This window comes from Carassius auratus, chromosome 3 (genome assembly GCF_003368295.1).
Source record: "Carassius auratus strain Wakin chromosome 3, ASM336829v1, whole genome shotgun sequence".
Classification (NCBI taxonomy): domain Eukaryota; kingdom Metazoa; phylum Chordata; class Actinopteri; order Cypriniformes; family Cyprinidae; genus Carassius; species Carassius auratus.
In genome coordinates this window covers 7,096,669-7,112,633 of record NC_039245.1, presented here as the reverse complement: position 1 = coordinate 7,112,633, position 15,965 = coordinate 7,096,669, and the positions used below count along the sequence as shown (strand labels likewise).

Genomic DNA, 15,965 nt, shown 5'->3' with positions numbered 1-15,965 from the left:
GTAAAGAGGAAGATGCGATATGCCAGACCCAACAATGCAGAAGAACTGAAGGCTATCACAGCAACCTGGGCTTTCATAACACCTGAGCAGTGCCACAGACTGATCGACTCCATGCCACACCGCATTGCTGCAGTAATTCAGGCAAAAGGAGCCCCAACTAAGTATTGACTGCTGTACATGGTCATATTTTTCATGTTCTTACTTTTCAGCTGGCCAAGACTACTAAAAATCCTTTCTTTGTGTTGGTCTTAAGTTATACTCTAATCTTTTGCGATACTGAATTTGGGATTTTCCTTAGTTGTCAGTTATAATCATCAAAATTAAAATAAATAAACATTTGAAAAATATCAAATGTGTGTAAAGAATGAATATAATATACAAGTTTCACTTTTTGAATGGAATTAGTGAAATCAATTTTTTGATGATATTATAATTATATGACCAGCACCTGTATGTATGAATTTATTATTGTTATTATGGCTTTAATATATATATAAAAAAAAAGCCCAAGACTTTTTTACACGTTACATGTAACCTACTTACCAATACCTGTAAATCCTAATCCCAAGAAGCCTGTTATTAATATTACTTAGTAGTTATTTGTGTAATTACCCTGTAACAAGGCCACCTTAAAATAAATTGTACCAAAAGAACAATTATTATTTAATTAGTTTAAACACTATATACAGTTTTTATATTTATTTGTTATTGTCAATAATGTTTCCCTTATGTTAATTTTCCTAGGATATATAGCTTATTAAAATGTAAAATTGCTTTCAGGGATGAAGAAGATCCATTGTTAGTGTTTTTATTTATTTATTTATTTTATTAATGCTCAAAACATTATACAGACAATAACAATGAGAAGTAAAATAAAACAGAGAGAATAGACACAATAGGAATTAAATACAGTGATGTAAATAAAAATACTCACGCGTCTTGAGAACTACAATTCGTTAAATAAAAAATAAATTAATTAAATAAATAAATTAAAAATTTAACTTGTTAAAGCATTTCATTCAATTTCAACGCGAGTGATTTGCATTGACCTGGCTGGGCGTCTTTGCGTCATTCCAACCACCGCGTTCACGCCTTGCGTCCCGGGTGCGCGCACGTCGCTGTCACTCGGAGTTGGTTGGTTGTAGGAAATGCAGACACGGCGAGATGTCAGCAGGGCCGTGTTTATCTCTTCCAGCCAAGGATGATACCCGTTTGACATTTCAGATGGTTTCCTGACTTTTTTTAAAACGCAACGCACAAGTGAACTCAATGCCAACAGTGATACGGATTTGTTTGCGCGCGGATGAGTGGGAAGCACGTACGGAGCGGCACTGTTTAGCTAGCACCGTTAGCCCAGCAGCACACCGCCCTCCACACTCAGACCCCCAACCGTTCTTTAGGCTTTATCATTAGAGCTTTTCTACCGGCCCAGCGGCTTACCTCGCTAGCGCCCTTGCATCCGTTCAGCGGCGGGGGGGCGGTCACGGTAACCGGAGCAGACAGGAGCCCCCCCGGGACGGACGGACGGACGGACGGACAGATCCCACAGCGGCGGGTGAGTCTGAATAATAAGGATGAGGATGATAATGAGCACACTCCTCTCTTTTATCTCTTCTTATAGGGAACAGATGTGACAAAACAGATGAACACCGTCAAAAGCTAGTCCGCCGTAAACCGGGAAGTTGAGCTGATCGGTTACTGTAGACTCGAGCTAGCAAGTTAGCAGGCCACATTCAACAGCTAAATATATTACATTAAGTTACAATAAAAAATAAAAAAAACTTCTCAATTTCATACACATTTTATGAACCATAAGAGTGAATCGCGTATCTCAGCACAATACGGGCACGTGTGTTGAGAGGATGTTGCGTGACAGATCGGACAGCAGCTTTAGGATAAACTTGGCAGTCACATATCCAGCGTCAGGTGCTATATGCTCACTTCATGACCTTGTGTGTTTTATGACTGTGGTCTTGCGTTTAAAGTCATTATGTATTTTGTGTATATGTTGGCCCTTTTAAACGGAGGTTTCACGGGATCCGGTAGCGAATTATTGTCCATTCACCTCACATGTGGTTAATTACATCACAGCATTCAGTTCATACTTTTACATCATTGCCTTTTTAAAACCTGGCACTGAAAGCTCACATGTGTGGTTTGTTTACAACTCATTCGTCCTCACACTTTAGATATTATTAGGCTTGGAGACCCGGAACGAACACAGTTGCCGTGTATGGGTGGAGTCCCACAAAGTAAGCATTGTCCAATTCATGAACGATTCCTTCTTTCGAATAGAATCTTTTTAGTGAATCGATTGAACCGATACGAATGAGTCATTCCCGATTTGGTCTTTTTAGTCGGTCCGAGCTGTTCGCGAGTCAACAGTTTACTGACTGGACAGACTGACTCCAAGAGTGTTTGGAGGATTTGACTGTTGAGGGAAGAAAAAAATACATTAAGAATCAAACAGCAGCTTAAATGTTACAAATGTATGACAGGTTTATCATCACATTACGTTTTTCAGCCGGAATGTAAATAAGTATTGGCCAATGAAAATTATCATTTATATTTAGTTACCAAATTAACTTGGTCTTTTTGAGCTGACTCTATAGGAGCATGATTAATTACACTGTGTCAAATGATATGTTTTTGCACCCGGTTAAAAATAAAATAAATAAAGATTTGTTCGAATTAGTAAGGTTTTCTTTCTATACCACAAAAATAAAGAAAAAAACAACAACTCCTGATGAGTTTTGCATTGAGGTTTATTAATAGCTGGTTATGAGATAATGCTTTATAACACACTACTTTCTGTGAATGTGAATGTTCCATCAGCTTTTTTTTTTTTTACCTTCACACATGAGCTGTGAGTCCAGACCAACTGAGCTGTCTGCCTAGAAGGCGTTTGAGCTTCACAGGCGTGTTCGAATGTTCAGCCACTGTGTTTCTGTCAAGGAACCACTTCCTTTTCATCTCCTGTCAGCATCTGTACTCAGACACATTTATATATAGATCATGCGGAAGTCTAAGAGGCAGATCTTAGTGTAAGAGGAAATAGTGGTACCCTGTTCCTATGTATCTAAACTGGACCTGTTTTACTAGTGCAGCTTTACACTGTAATCAAATCATCACTGTAGTTTGTCTGCGTCTTCAGAATTCACTAAAATCTGAATGGCTGCATCTGTACATACCCTCGAGAAGCCTAAGATCTGGTGACCAGAACCTTTTTTTAATTACCCGTCTGTTTTCATTGGCCTATTAGGTTTTATATTCCTGCCTATTATATTTTCTATTTGCCTTTTATTTGGTTCTGGTTCTTTGCTTTAGTCTGTTTTGTGTGTTCTCAATACTTTTTATGATGCTGCTTCTCTTGTGAAGCACTTCGGTCAGTCTTGTGGTTGTTTTGAATGTGCTATACAAATAAAGTAACCTTGAAACTGTAAATGAGACTCTTTGTGAAACAGTTGACCATTGTCTTTACTGAACAATACAAAGGTCCTCTGAATGTTTCTTACTCTTGAGGATATGGTTAAATACAATGCGTCATGTCACATGTTGTTACCTTTCATTTATTTGAATTCTTAATTTAAGTATAGACAAGTTGTTTATGTGGTATAACTTTTGCATAAATGGCTAGTTGTTTCATGTTCATCATCTGCTGTATTGTAATTTTTATTTTGTTTCTTCAGAATCTATAAAAACATAACTTTTAATGTGGTCAAAGTGACTGTTTAAAGGTAGACTACTGATCAGTCAGATTTTTATTTTAATGTAATATTTATTTTATATTTATTAATTCAGATAAACTGATTAAGACCAATTTAATACTCAGCAAGGAGCATTGGAAGTGAAAAAGTTGCTTAATAATAATAATAATGTTACAAAAGTCCATTGTAAGTGCATTTCTCTACAATTTGAAATATATTTCTAAATATTTTTTTTTATCTTACCTTTAATATAGATAATAAATGGTAAAACAAATATAGAATCTACTGTGTTCCCCACAATCTTCACAGTACCTTGCAAATCACAAATGAATTTAGTCTTTGATTTGGATGAGAGCTGCTCTGTCCGAACAGATTGCACTATATTTTCACTGTTTTATTTTTATTAAATTTTTTTAATCATTTTATAACTGTTTTTAAATGTTTTAATCATTTTAAAAGTTTTAAAATTGCTTGTTTTATTTTTGTTAAGTTTGTCTTCATGATTATTTTACTTTCTTTTATGTAAAGCACTTTGAATTACCATTGTGTACGAAATGTGCTATATAAATAAACTTGCCTTGCCTTGCTCTCCAAACTGCATTTCTTTTGTGGTTTTACTTGAGATTAGATAAATGTACAGTCTCCCACCACATGCAGCTCTTCTCACACAGGATTTACATCCTTCTGGAGAGTATAAAGGCGGACTTATGGTTATTGTGAAAAAGAGATGTGGCGGAGGCAGAAGTTTTGATCAGGCCTGTGCAAAAGTGAGCAGGCACTAATGGATAGAGTCTGACTTAATATCCAGGCCATTTCAATCTTCTTTTCTTTCATCCTATTGAAAAATAAACTGTGGAACACAGTAGAAGACATGCATAGTAAAACTACCATGTCTCCATCACAGTCACAAATGTCATTCACAACAGCCCCAGATTACAACCCGCTGCTCGAACTATAAGGTTAGAAGCTGTGTAGAGAGAATCCCTTAGGCCAGGTCGCTAATGCACGTCTGCTCAACTGATACGAATATGAAACACAGACGTGAACTTTCTATCAGCTGTGGCTTAAGTCACAGAACATCGACAAACTGTAGCTGTAACCTGTCCACATAAAACCTGAGTAGCAGTTAGAACGAAAATTATTTATTCCAAAACAGAAGTCGTTTATCTGTATATTTTCATTTTCATTTCATCAGTCTACATTGAATTAATACAGTAAATACAGTTTACTGATTAAATGAAACAGAAGTCATTTGTCTGTACATTTTAATTTTTCTTTCATCTGTCTACAGCAAATGTACAAAGATAGCTTATTCAAGGCGCCGTATTTCCTCATCATATTTCCTCAGACATATTAGATATATTAAAATTGTATCAATTATTTAATTCAGAAATGACATGTTTCAGATTTTTTTTTAATTTGTTAATGAATTATTTACTTTAATAGGCCTATGTATTTGAGAAAAAGTGCAGTTAGTCACCGGCGTCAGTTGCAAATATGATAAAAATAAAATAGTCGTTGTGAGGATAGCAGCTGGTCTTAAATTCTTTAGACACTACACACATGAACGACTTCAAACAACGACTGAAAACACAGACTGAGACCAAATTAAATTCATAATTGGCCTGACAGGGGTGTGTTCCCAGCTTTACAGAGTGAACCAAGTCAGAGCTTTGATATATATTCATAAAAAAAAAAAACCTTGCATAATTAAGTAAAAAGTACTTTTAAATATCATAAGCCTGCAAGAACTCATTAAGAATTATGCAGAACCACATTTTATTTATTTTAATATTTAAGATGTTATAATAATTTTAATTGTGTTAAAATAGATTAAAAAAATATTTAACAAATATTATATTTGCATATTCATAGTAGATGCAAATTTCCTATGATATCATGCTGATCTATAATCATGAGCCTGTTCATCATAGTGGGCGGGCCTATGCCCTTCAGGCCGGTCTGCTGGCTACGCCCCTGAATCAGAGGCTCACAGATCGTTTTAGGCAGCACCTCTTTAGTTGAATGCTTTATAGGCGTGTTATGTTATTATTTTGGCGTAAAACAAATGAGAAAATTGTTTCTTTGGAGAGCTATGATGTGAGACATGCTTGTGGATTTTCACAGAGGATTTATTTTAGAAACAATTCCACATGAGTAGAATTTCCTGCAAACTGTCACATCTAAACACCTGCATCATTGCAAACCGTTTACGAATTGGGTTCATGCTTTTTAATGATATCCCAGTGTTTGTTCTTATTCTTGTCCTCTAAGGAATAATTACTGACTATATCATTCTTGTTTCTCTTTTGATCAGTTGTATCGGTGAGGAGCAGCCATGGCTGAAATCACCGCCCTCACTCCCTCTCCTCCCGGTATGGCTGACCCTCCAGTCCCTGCTCCCACCAGCCCACAGCCTCTCCCCTCTGAAACTCCCATCCCAAAATCATCTCTCTATGGGGACCGAGCTGTGATGGGGAACCCAACATTACAGGCAAGCGGAAAAATCTCTTCTTCTAGGGAGAGCACACCAGTCAAAAACAGTGGCGCTCTCGATTCAGCAGCATCAGTGAGCGCTGCTGGGCCTCCTGCAGAGGTACTAGCTGCTCCAGATGGAGAGAGAAATGGGAAAAATGATTTAATCGACCAAACGGAGCGACACAGTGAAGCACAGGAGCAACAGATGCCATCATCGCCTGAACTTAACCCCAGTCCTAATCTCTATCCCAACGTTCAAGTCAGCCAGACCTCCAGTCCTGTTCCCCCCGTGGACATTCCTCCACAGTTTACACCTCCTGTTCCCATCTCCAATCCAGCCCCCTCTTCACAAGACTTAGAAGCACAAACAGTCCCCCAGCCCGAGTCGGCCCAGAACCCCGAACCTAACTCTCCCAGCACTGAGCCCCCTTGCACACCCTCCAGGGCTGAGCCCCCAGCTGTACTGGTGCAGGAGTCCAGTGGGTCCTGGGTTCTGCCCTCCTCTTACTCGCGACCAGCCCCGGACACGCTCAGCTACCTGGAGTCAGCCAGCCTAATGTCCGGCACGCTGGAGTCTCTGTCGGGGCTCGGCGATGATGGCAGCTCTTTTGGATCAGACTCCGAGGTCAACGGTCCAGTGAAGCGTACTGATAAATATGGCTTCCTGGGAGGAACACAGTATAGTGAGGGCAGGTGGGTGTGTGTGTGTGTGTGTTTGTGTGTGAACTGAATGACTCAAAACCACATTCTCACATGCTATTTTTATGGTTTCCTTATTAGCACTTCGAGCAAAGAGATACCGCTTCAGTTTATAAGAGCATTTGACATATTTCAGCATGTGAATATCTGTGTATTTTCCACTGTAAAAATGTATACCTTTCCTGTAAACATATCGATATTTTCAGGATTGGAGTTTCGACTATACAGAGCAGTCAACTTTAATAATTCTGAGATTAATAGTTTTTAATAATTTTATTTAAAATTAATAAAGTTAATGTTACTCAAATTAACATGAAACACTTCACAAACCATTTTTCTTTCACAATCTGATGTGTTTTCAAGTGATTCAGGATACTCATCTGATTACAGCAATACTGTTTTACTGTATTTGACCATTAAGTTTCCTAAGGACCAGACTAGTTTTGTGATCTAACCCTGTCTTCCAACTTGCATTTCTAGTTTAATCTTCAGTAGCAAGAATAGTTTTAACGCCTGTTTGCACCAAGAACAGTAACTTTAGTAACAACTATAAAAATAACTACATTAGCATCCGCAATAATGCACAACAACTTTCTGTTTATTTTAAGTATATGCTGCGGTTATGTTCTCTGCCATTATAAATGCCCATGCTCTTTAACATCAGCTGGAATCTGATTGGTCAATGTTTTTTTATTGCCCATCAGCTGGAAAAAGTAGTTCTGAAAGTGCTCTAACCAGTGTGCCGTTATCATTGAGTTGGTGAGGTTGACTTCCCTTCTCATGAAATTAAGCTATTATTAGATTATTTAACTTTTTTAGTTACAGTTCTTCCTGGTTTGTGAACTTGCCTTAAGAGTTTGTAAATTTGACTGATGTTTAGATCAAATTAAACTGCCAAACTATCACTCTTTTTCACAGTCATCACTGCAAGTATTCCAAGAAATCTATTTTCCAGTTTTTTTTTAAGATATAAGATTTGTAAAATAATATTGATTTAATGCATTAGTAAAATAAAGTAGGTAAATTTTGATATTTATTTTATACTGTCATTTATATGTGTACATAAAATTGAAAGTGATATATTTTGTAATTGTTCATTATTCACATTCTTGTGCCTGGCTCTAGTTCATTCCTTGGTTTGATGAATCAGAATAAGCATGTATAATAGATGTGAATGAGGGGGTAATTGGCAGCACCTGATGTGAATGCTGCTGGGATATTAATAATTAATGTCTACAACAGAAAGCAGGATGAGCATTTGGTGCATTCTTCCTGTACCCTCCTCTCTAGCTCGCTCTCCGTGTCCTTCATGTGTTTGTTGTGAGTGACTCAGATCGTGCTGAGAGGGCTCGTCTGACTCAGAGTGCACTGACTGTCTCACTTTTTGTCTCCCTCTTCCCCTGACTGTCTCTGCTTTATCTCTAGTACTGACTAATTCTGCTAAAATGGGCACGAACACTGTCGTTTACATTTGAACGTTTCCTTTTTTTATTCCTGTTCAGCATTAACTTATTAACCACCACATGTTTTTCCAGCTATTTCAAATTGGTCGGTGAGGGTTAGCCTTAAATTAGACTTTCTCATTTGGTCTGTGTACTGTGAATTAGTTTTCTGCTATATATTATTATTATTATTATTATTATTATTATTATTTTGTAAGCCATTGTATCAATCAGACATAGCTAAACAAATCTAAAAGCCTGTTTACTAAAAGTCTCACATATATATTTATTATTATATATATATATATATATATATATATATATATATATATATATATAAATATATATATATATATATATATATATATATATATATATATATATATATATATATTTTTTTTTTTTTCTTTTTTTTTTTTTATATATATATTATTTTAGGGTATTTCCTTGTTTGTCAAACTAGTAAAGCAATATGTCCAAATTCATATTTGTTACCTCATTTTAGAAGATATCTCTATTTTTTATTAGTTGTATTAAATTCAGTACATCTAAACAGTGTAGCTATTTTCAGAGACATTATTTCTTGCCTTTAAGATACTGACTTGTTCACAAAGTTTTTAGATTTATACTTAAGAAGTCAAGTGAAGGCTGACGTTAACTGTTAAGTCAAGAAATTGTTTTGTACTAAAAGGTTTCCCAAATAGTGTAAATACTGGCTCTGTGCTGTTATTAAAGCTGTGTGCTGTGTCTGAGCATCACGACCAACACCAAATAATGACATTGGCTCACTTTTTTTACAGTGATAGGCTAGAATGACAGTGTCTGTTTTTATAAAACATTATTATTTTTGCAGTTCTGTTTGATGGCACAGAAATAGCATATTTCGCCTTTAAGTAGCACTCAAATCCAAGCCTCAGATTGGAGTTTCTATCTCTGGTGTCACTACGGTGCAGTGTTATATTTGTTTAATTTGGTAGACATAAATTCTCAACAAAGCTACAAAGCTCTTTGGCATTATTATTTCACCAATAAGAGAAGATTTCAGGGCTTTCTGATTAGTTTTACAGCTGTCTGTTTTAGACTCAATAGTAACCCTCTCAGGTTTTGAGCCATTTGTAAGCTCAACATTATCTCAGGGCATGAGTGGGTGTTTATAGGTTTATTTGTTGTGTGTGGTGTATGTGTTTATGAATCCCTCTCTGTGTTGAAGTGAGGCGGAGATCGCTGTGGCCGTGGCGAGGCAGAGAGAGATGAAATGGTTGGACATGTTCAGAAACTGGGACAAATGGGTATCACGACGCTTTCAAAAGGTCTGTTTCTCACTTTAAGTGTCATGGAAGGCATAACTGACTAGGAATAGGAAATGCTGTGCATTTGAAGGTTTATACATGTTGAGTTATGTTTTCTTTCTGCTGCAGGTGAAAATGCGCTGCAGGAAAGGAATCCCGTCTTCACTCCGATCTAAAGCCTGGCAGCTGCTCTCCAACAGCCAGGAGCTCCTCGATTCCAATCCGGGAAAGTTTGATGTACGCTCAGGTTTGATACATCTTCTGTGAAGACAGTCGTGGTGCTAAATCAACTTCCTCCAAGTTCATATGCTGCTGCACTTTGTTACACTGTCAAGAAGAGTAGTCAAACAATCTGGAGCTCTGTCTCACCTTTTAAATCTTCTTGTATGTACTTAACATGTCATGTAAATCTCAGTTTATCTGCTCAGCACACTCTTCTTTTCCTTTTTTTCTTTTCCTTTTTCCTTTTCCTTTCTTATATTTGTTTCACTTTTCTTGTCTCTCAGGAGTTGGAGCAAGAGCAGGGAGATCCGAAGTGGTTGGACATCATAGAGAAGGACTTGCACAGGCAGTTCCCATTCCACGAGATGTTTGCTGCTCGGGGAGGACATGGGTAAATGCAGATGAGGGTTTTATCAAGGGAAAGGGCGATCTAAGGCTTTTATTTAGAACATTGCACAATCTGAGAAACTGAAGGAAGGGATTTTGTCCCTCTTTGTTTTTAGTCTATTATCTGTATTATCTGTCTGTATTCACTGCGTAGTGTGCATACTGATACCAGATAGCCTTTGTTTCATACTTCCCCAAGCTTTTACTTCACCTATGCTTCTAATTTTTTCTTTAATGTATTTGGGGATATATCTATGCCTAATATCTAAGCAAATTATGTTTTGCCCAATTCAAACAGTATACTAATGAATAGTAATAATAATAATAGTATTATCTTTTACATGTATACCACAGAAATAAATATCAGCAGTTTTTATCCAGACTTCCATTAATCAGTTCATTTTACCTAATGTCTGTGTGTCTGTCTCTGTGTGTGTGTGTGTGTGTGTGTGTGTGTTCTCAGGCAGCAGGATCTGTACCGTATACTGAAGGCCTACACCGTCTATCGACCAGAGGAGGGTTACTGTCAGGCCCAGGCACCAGTGGCAGCCGTGCTGCTCATGCACATGCCTGCTGAGGTAAGACAGGCTTTAACAAAGCTGTCTATTTTGCTCTGCTAGGATGTTTTTCTTTAAAAACAACAGCAGGGAAAGAAATTATGACTTACTGGAATATCACAGGATATAAAACTGTCACCATCTTCACTGTCATTTTCTTCTAGCAAGCCTTCTGGTGCCTGGTGCAAATCTGTGAGAAATACTTGCCTGGATACTACAGTGCTGGGTTGGTGAGTACTCAGAGCAACTCTTTTCTGGATCAGAGAAGAGGGTTCTTTTTTTTTTAACTCTTCTTTCTTCTCTTCTCCTGTCCCTCAGGAAGCTATTCAGCTGGACGGAGAGATTTTTTTCTCTCTTTTGAGGAGAGTTTGTCCCATGGCTTACCGGCACCTGAAGAAATTTAAGATCGACCCCATCTTGTACATGACAGAGTGGTTTATGTGCATTTTCTCCCGAACACTGCCTTGGTCTTGTGTCCTGCATGTCTGGGACATGTTCTTCTGTGAAGGTCAGTCAGACACATTAGAGAATAAAAGCACCTGCGATAAGTATGGAGTTAAAAATCGTTATGTTTGTGCAAATTACTTCTCTATGTTTATATTGAATATGACTTCAAATTATGAAATAATATAATATAATGGTAATGTTTATTTAAAGGTTTTGAAAGAGATCTTTTATGCCTACTAAGGCTGCATTTATTTGAGCTTAAATATCGTGAAATATTATTACAATTTAAAACAGCCATTTATTTTTGTCTTGTTTATTCCTGTAACTTATAAATAATTTATTCCTGTGATGACAGCTGAATTTTCCGCAGCAATTACTCCTGTCTTCGGTGTCCCATGATCTTTCATTCACTCTAATATGTTGATTTGATGCTTAAGAAAAACTTCTTATTTTAAATATTTTTATGCGAACCGTGATGCATTTTTCTTTCAGGATTCTATGAAAAGAAACAGAAAGTGAAATCAAGTTCAGAGAAAATCTTCTGTGACATCATAAATGAACTTTTAAACTCTGGTACATCCTTGCATGTAAAGAAACGTGTGTGTGTGTTGTTTGTCAGGAGTGAAGATTGTGTTCCGGGTGGGTCTGGTGCTACTCAAGCAGATGTTGGGGTCTGTAGATAAGCTCCGGGAGCTGCAGGGCATGTACGAGACCATGGAGCGACTGAGGAACATCCCACCTGAATCTATCAGAGAGGAAGTTCTGGTGCAAGAGGTGCGCGCTCTTACGAGAGAACACGTTATAGAGAAGTAGCAGTAGAACATGCCATATCCTTCCTCATACTCTCTCTCTACTCTGTTTTCAGGTGGTCTCTCTGTCTGTGACGGAGTCCCTCATTGAGAGTGAGTGCCGTGTTCAGGTGCGCAAGTGGCGGGTATCTCGTGGAGAGTTGACTCACCAACCGGGCCGCCGTTTGCACGGAACACGGGCCATCTTTGAGCAGAAACAGCGAGCTGCTGCGATCAGCTCTGGCGGCAGCCTGTCGTTCCTGGCGAGTCACATCCCTCCCCCTGGACCCTTACGTGCATCATCAAGCCTCCTGTCGCTTGCTGGTCTTAGAAAGTCCAAGATGCCATTCCACTCACATAACAAGAAGGGCTCTGCTTCTGGCAGATTTGGCCAGGATTTCGTCCCACTGCAGCCCCTCGGGGATGAAACCAATGCAGTGGCCTCAAAACCTCCTGTGCCACCTGCCTCTAACGCTGGAGCCAGTGGGCGGCCACCAGTGCCGCATGGGCCCAGTCCGCTAGTTACAGCATCATCTACTACCACGCCACCGGCTCCAACCGCACACGCGTCCAGCGCACAGATGCTCCAGCCGTCACCTAAAGTCGTCTCTGAACAGATCACCCCCACAATCCCATCACCCACCGCGAACAACGCCCCATTACCACCTTGCCCAGAAACCGCAAAAACGGCAGTGGAGGAAGATGGGAAAAAGAAAAAGAAAACCAAGGAGGACAAGAAGCGAGAGAAAGAGGAGGAGAGGCAAAAATTACGGGAGAAGAAAGAGAAGGAGAAAACAGAGAAAGAAAAGATGAAGAAGGAGAAAGGCGAGAAAGAGAAGAAAAAGGAGAAGGGGGGTAAGAAAAAAGACAAAGGGGGAGGAGCAGAGCCTGAGGAAAAAAACGGAGCCGCAGCAGCAAAAGATTTGGCCTAATTCCTGCCCCGTCGTTCACTTGGCAAGAGGAAGGTGTGAGAATGGTAAAAAAAAAAAAAAAGAGGACAAGGAATCAAAACGGCTGCAGACTGGTACAGAGAGTGAGAGCGTGGAATGTCCATTTCATCTCTAGTACTGATTTCACAAGGAAAACCGGATCACGGCATCTGCCCCACGTCTCTCATCATCTCGTCTGCACTGTGCTTTCACCCAATGACCAAACAGGAAGCATTTATTACTTAGCCTTTTTTTTGTTGCTTTTTTGGAGGTGGATATCTGATTGATGAGATCAGCTATATAATTAGTAGTCAATTCTGTCGTACTGTGTGCCATGGTGTACATAGACCCCTAGCACCATCTGTGCCAGTCCAGCCCCACAATCCCCCTCTGTCCATCACCTGAGAGCTTACTCAACCAGAATACCCGAATAAAACTGTTCTGTGGCGAGAAAAGCATGGCGGTCACTGGTAATAACTTATCTCTGAGTGTTCTGGAGGACCTATTTATTCATTGTTCTGTTGATTGTTAGTGTGTGTTGGTTTGTTCTTGTATGTCTGTGCCTTGGCAGTGTAATGAAGCTCTCGTCTTTCTTCTCTCTTTTCAGTCTCTCAAGGGAGCTCGTCCTTAAAGTCGCACACTTCTCAGAGGAATTAATAAATGTTGGGGAGCGGAGGAGATAAGTTGAACTGACTGGGGGGGGGGGGATTAATAGCCACTTTTAATTCCCCATTTAAAGAAGTAAATTTGAATATTTAAGTTAACATAATTATTAAAAAGAAATTCAATTTGTTCATGATAAGTGAACCTGTCTATCTCCGCTCAAAGACACGGCCTCACCCAAAAATTCCTTTTGACGTCGAGCTTATTTGTTGTTTTTCTATCTTCTTTTTCAAATAAATTTGCATCACATAAACTGCAGTAAACGTTAAATTCTGCAAAGCGTGACAGTCACTCCAGATATCTGTGTTTTTTTTTATGTTAATTATCTTGATGTTGATATGGATGTAGAGTTTAGACTAGGATTTTAATAAATTGATGCACTGAGACCTGTTGATTTTCACCACTAACCTTGATCGGTTCATTAATGTAGGGCAGTCGCTAATCCAGCTCACACAACTCTTGAAGTCTGCGCCTTGTTGGATGGGAACGGTTTGGTGCAGCACCGTAGCATTAACCTTTGACCTTTGAAGCTCTTGGCTTCAGGCTGTAATATTGTGATGTTTAAACTATTAATTGAATTGGATGAAATCATATACTATATTATAGCTTCTATTAGTCTTGGTTTGAATTAGATTTTTTATTTTTCTACGCAAGTATGCACTGCAGAGGCCTGGTAGACTGGAACGGCAGTGAGCTTGGTTTGAGGAGAGCGATGCATTTAATCACAGGATTTATTTTTATTTTATTGTTAAGCGCTGAAAATAATTTTTGCACATTTTTCTGCCAACATCCTGGAGAACAAAAACAAGCAGTTATTTATTTTAGACATGTTATAATCACTAGCTTGTCTAATATTACTGCAGTATTTGTGTTACGGGAGATGGCGACTTCATACTGATTATTATTTCATTCTGATCTTTTATTATTATTATTATTATGCCCCATTGAAGGGGGAAGTGATCCCAAAGAGTTGGGAGAGAAAAGGAATGCATCAATAAAATGTATTCTAGGCATTGTTGTGTTAATTAAACATGTAAAATACAACCCTTAACACAAGCTTCTCCCGAACAGTGTTACTGTTGATGTGACGTGAACACTGAAGTGAATTAAACTCCAAAGTAATCCACTGACCCCTCAGTATTTTTAATTATTGTGATACATTCACCAGGTGACTGGACCATACTTACTAAACTACTTGATATAAAGTATTCTCTTTCAAGACAGAAGAGACCTGAAGTGGTTTCTAGGTTGCAGATGGTAGCCAAATACTCATGTCAATGTTTTAATGGTGTCTCCTGTGTTTACTGAACTTGTTCAGTCTCGACTGCAGGGGGTCAAACCAATACCACACAGGGTTTCAGGGATACCCTTCCTGACCTCAGTGGTCTTTGCTTCGTCTAAAGGCACCACTGTTCAAATGGAAAACAAGCAAATGATGTCTATGCAAATGTTATGTTCCTAACTATGGCACAGTGTAGATGTTGACATTTATGTTGTGGCCAGCAGGTGGCTCAGGCTCCCTTCACTGTTGACAGCAGCACTGGATATGTTGAAGGAAAGGTGTCTTGTTTTAAGTTCCAAGCACTAGCATAGACCTGGTTTTTGTGCCTGTCAGGCCACCTTCACTAACACCATCTGGTCTCTATTGCCACCCGAGAGTGCGACAGGTGGACTTGAAACGGTTCGGACGCTGTGCTCACCAATGATTAATGCAAGGCCATCCAGTGTTGCTTTACTAACACTCTTGAGACAGCTGGGTCAGGGTTTAAAGTAGTTTGCCTTGTCTTAATTCATGCATTGGTGAATCAGACCCAATGTATGCTGTAGGATTGTTGTAAAATTCATTTGAAATCATTTTCGTTTTAATGTATTTAGGTTCGTTCTCTCATCCTGTCCTTTGTATGTCTCCTGCTTGTTTTTATGTTTACATGACACCATTTACAGTTGAGAATGAAATGAATTCATAGATGAAGACAGTTGTTCTAAAACTGCAGAGGAGGAAGTTCACAGTGTATTTAATAATTACAGTTATGAAGAACAATAAATCGTAATGTATTAAAATCTCCCTCGCGTGTGTTTCTTTCTGTTCATGTAATGAGTTATTTTAAGTGACGTGGGACTATTTTGATACAGTGAATTCATCACCTCACGACGAAACTGAGGTTTTGTGTCACGTCCGGGTTACATGATTCACACGTCATGTGCTTGGATATATATCTAAAGGGTTCTTCCCCTTATGAGTGTTAACCTTATGTGGAAATGTGCCTAATGCAGTAATTGCTCGTGTGACACTCACTCCAAGTGAGAGTAACGTAAAGCGATAAACCCTGACAAGGTGGTCTTGTATAACGTTGTTG

At 38.7% G+C, this 15,965-nt stretch overlaps 1 protein-coding gene across 2 annotated transcripts; it reads left to right on the top strand.

Moving 5' to 3' along the window:
* Positions 1-1,111: 1,111 nt before the first annotated feature.
* On the top strand, positions 1,112-15,673 carry LOC113045505 (TBC1 domain family member 10A-like). Of its 2 annotated transcripts, XM_026205914.1 has the most exons (10): positions 1,112-1,555; positions 6,025-6,878; positions 9,537-9,636; positions 9,745-9,852; positions 10,122-10,228; positions 10,688-10,802; positions 10,946-11,011; positions 11,100-11,289; positions 11,848-12,002; positions 12,094-12,948. In XM_026205914.1, the coding sequence occupies exons 2-10, from the start codon at positions 6,046-6,048 to the stop codon at positions 12,946-12,948; spliced, it is 2,529 nt and encodes an 842-aa protein (XP_026061699.1). In that variant the 5' UTR covers positions 1,112-1,555; positions 6,025-6,045. The 2 variants fall into 2 exon arrangements, with proteins under 2 accessions (XP_026061699.1, XP_026061706.1); XM_026205921.1 differs by lacking the exon at positions 1,112-1,555 and having other exon boundaries at positions 6,046-6,878; positions 12,094-15,673.
* Positions 15,674-15,965: the final 292 nt, after the last annotated feature.

Bases quoted from the DNA above. Each gene is read 5' to 3' on its own strand.
- LOC113045505 (XM_026205921.1), top strand. From the start codon at position 6,046: ATGGCTGAAATCACCGCCCTCACTCCCTCTCCTCCCGGTATGGCTGAC. The intron at 9,637-9,744 runs GTCTGTTTCTCA...TTTCTGCTGCAG, and splicing joins TATCACGACGCTTTCAAAAG to GTGAAAATGCGCTGCAGGAA. The intron at 10,803-10,945 runs GTAAGACAGGCT...ATTTTCTTCTAG, and splicing joins TCATGCACATGCCTGCTGAG to CAAGCCTTCTGGTGCCTGGT.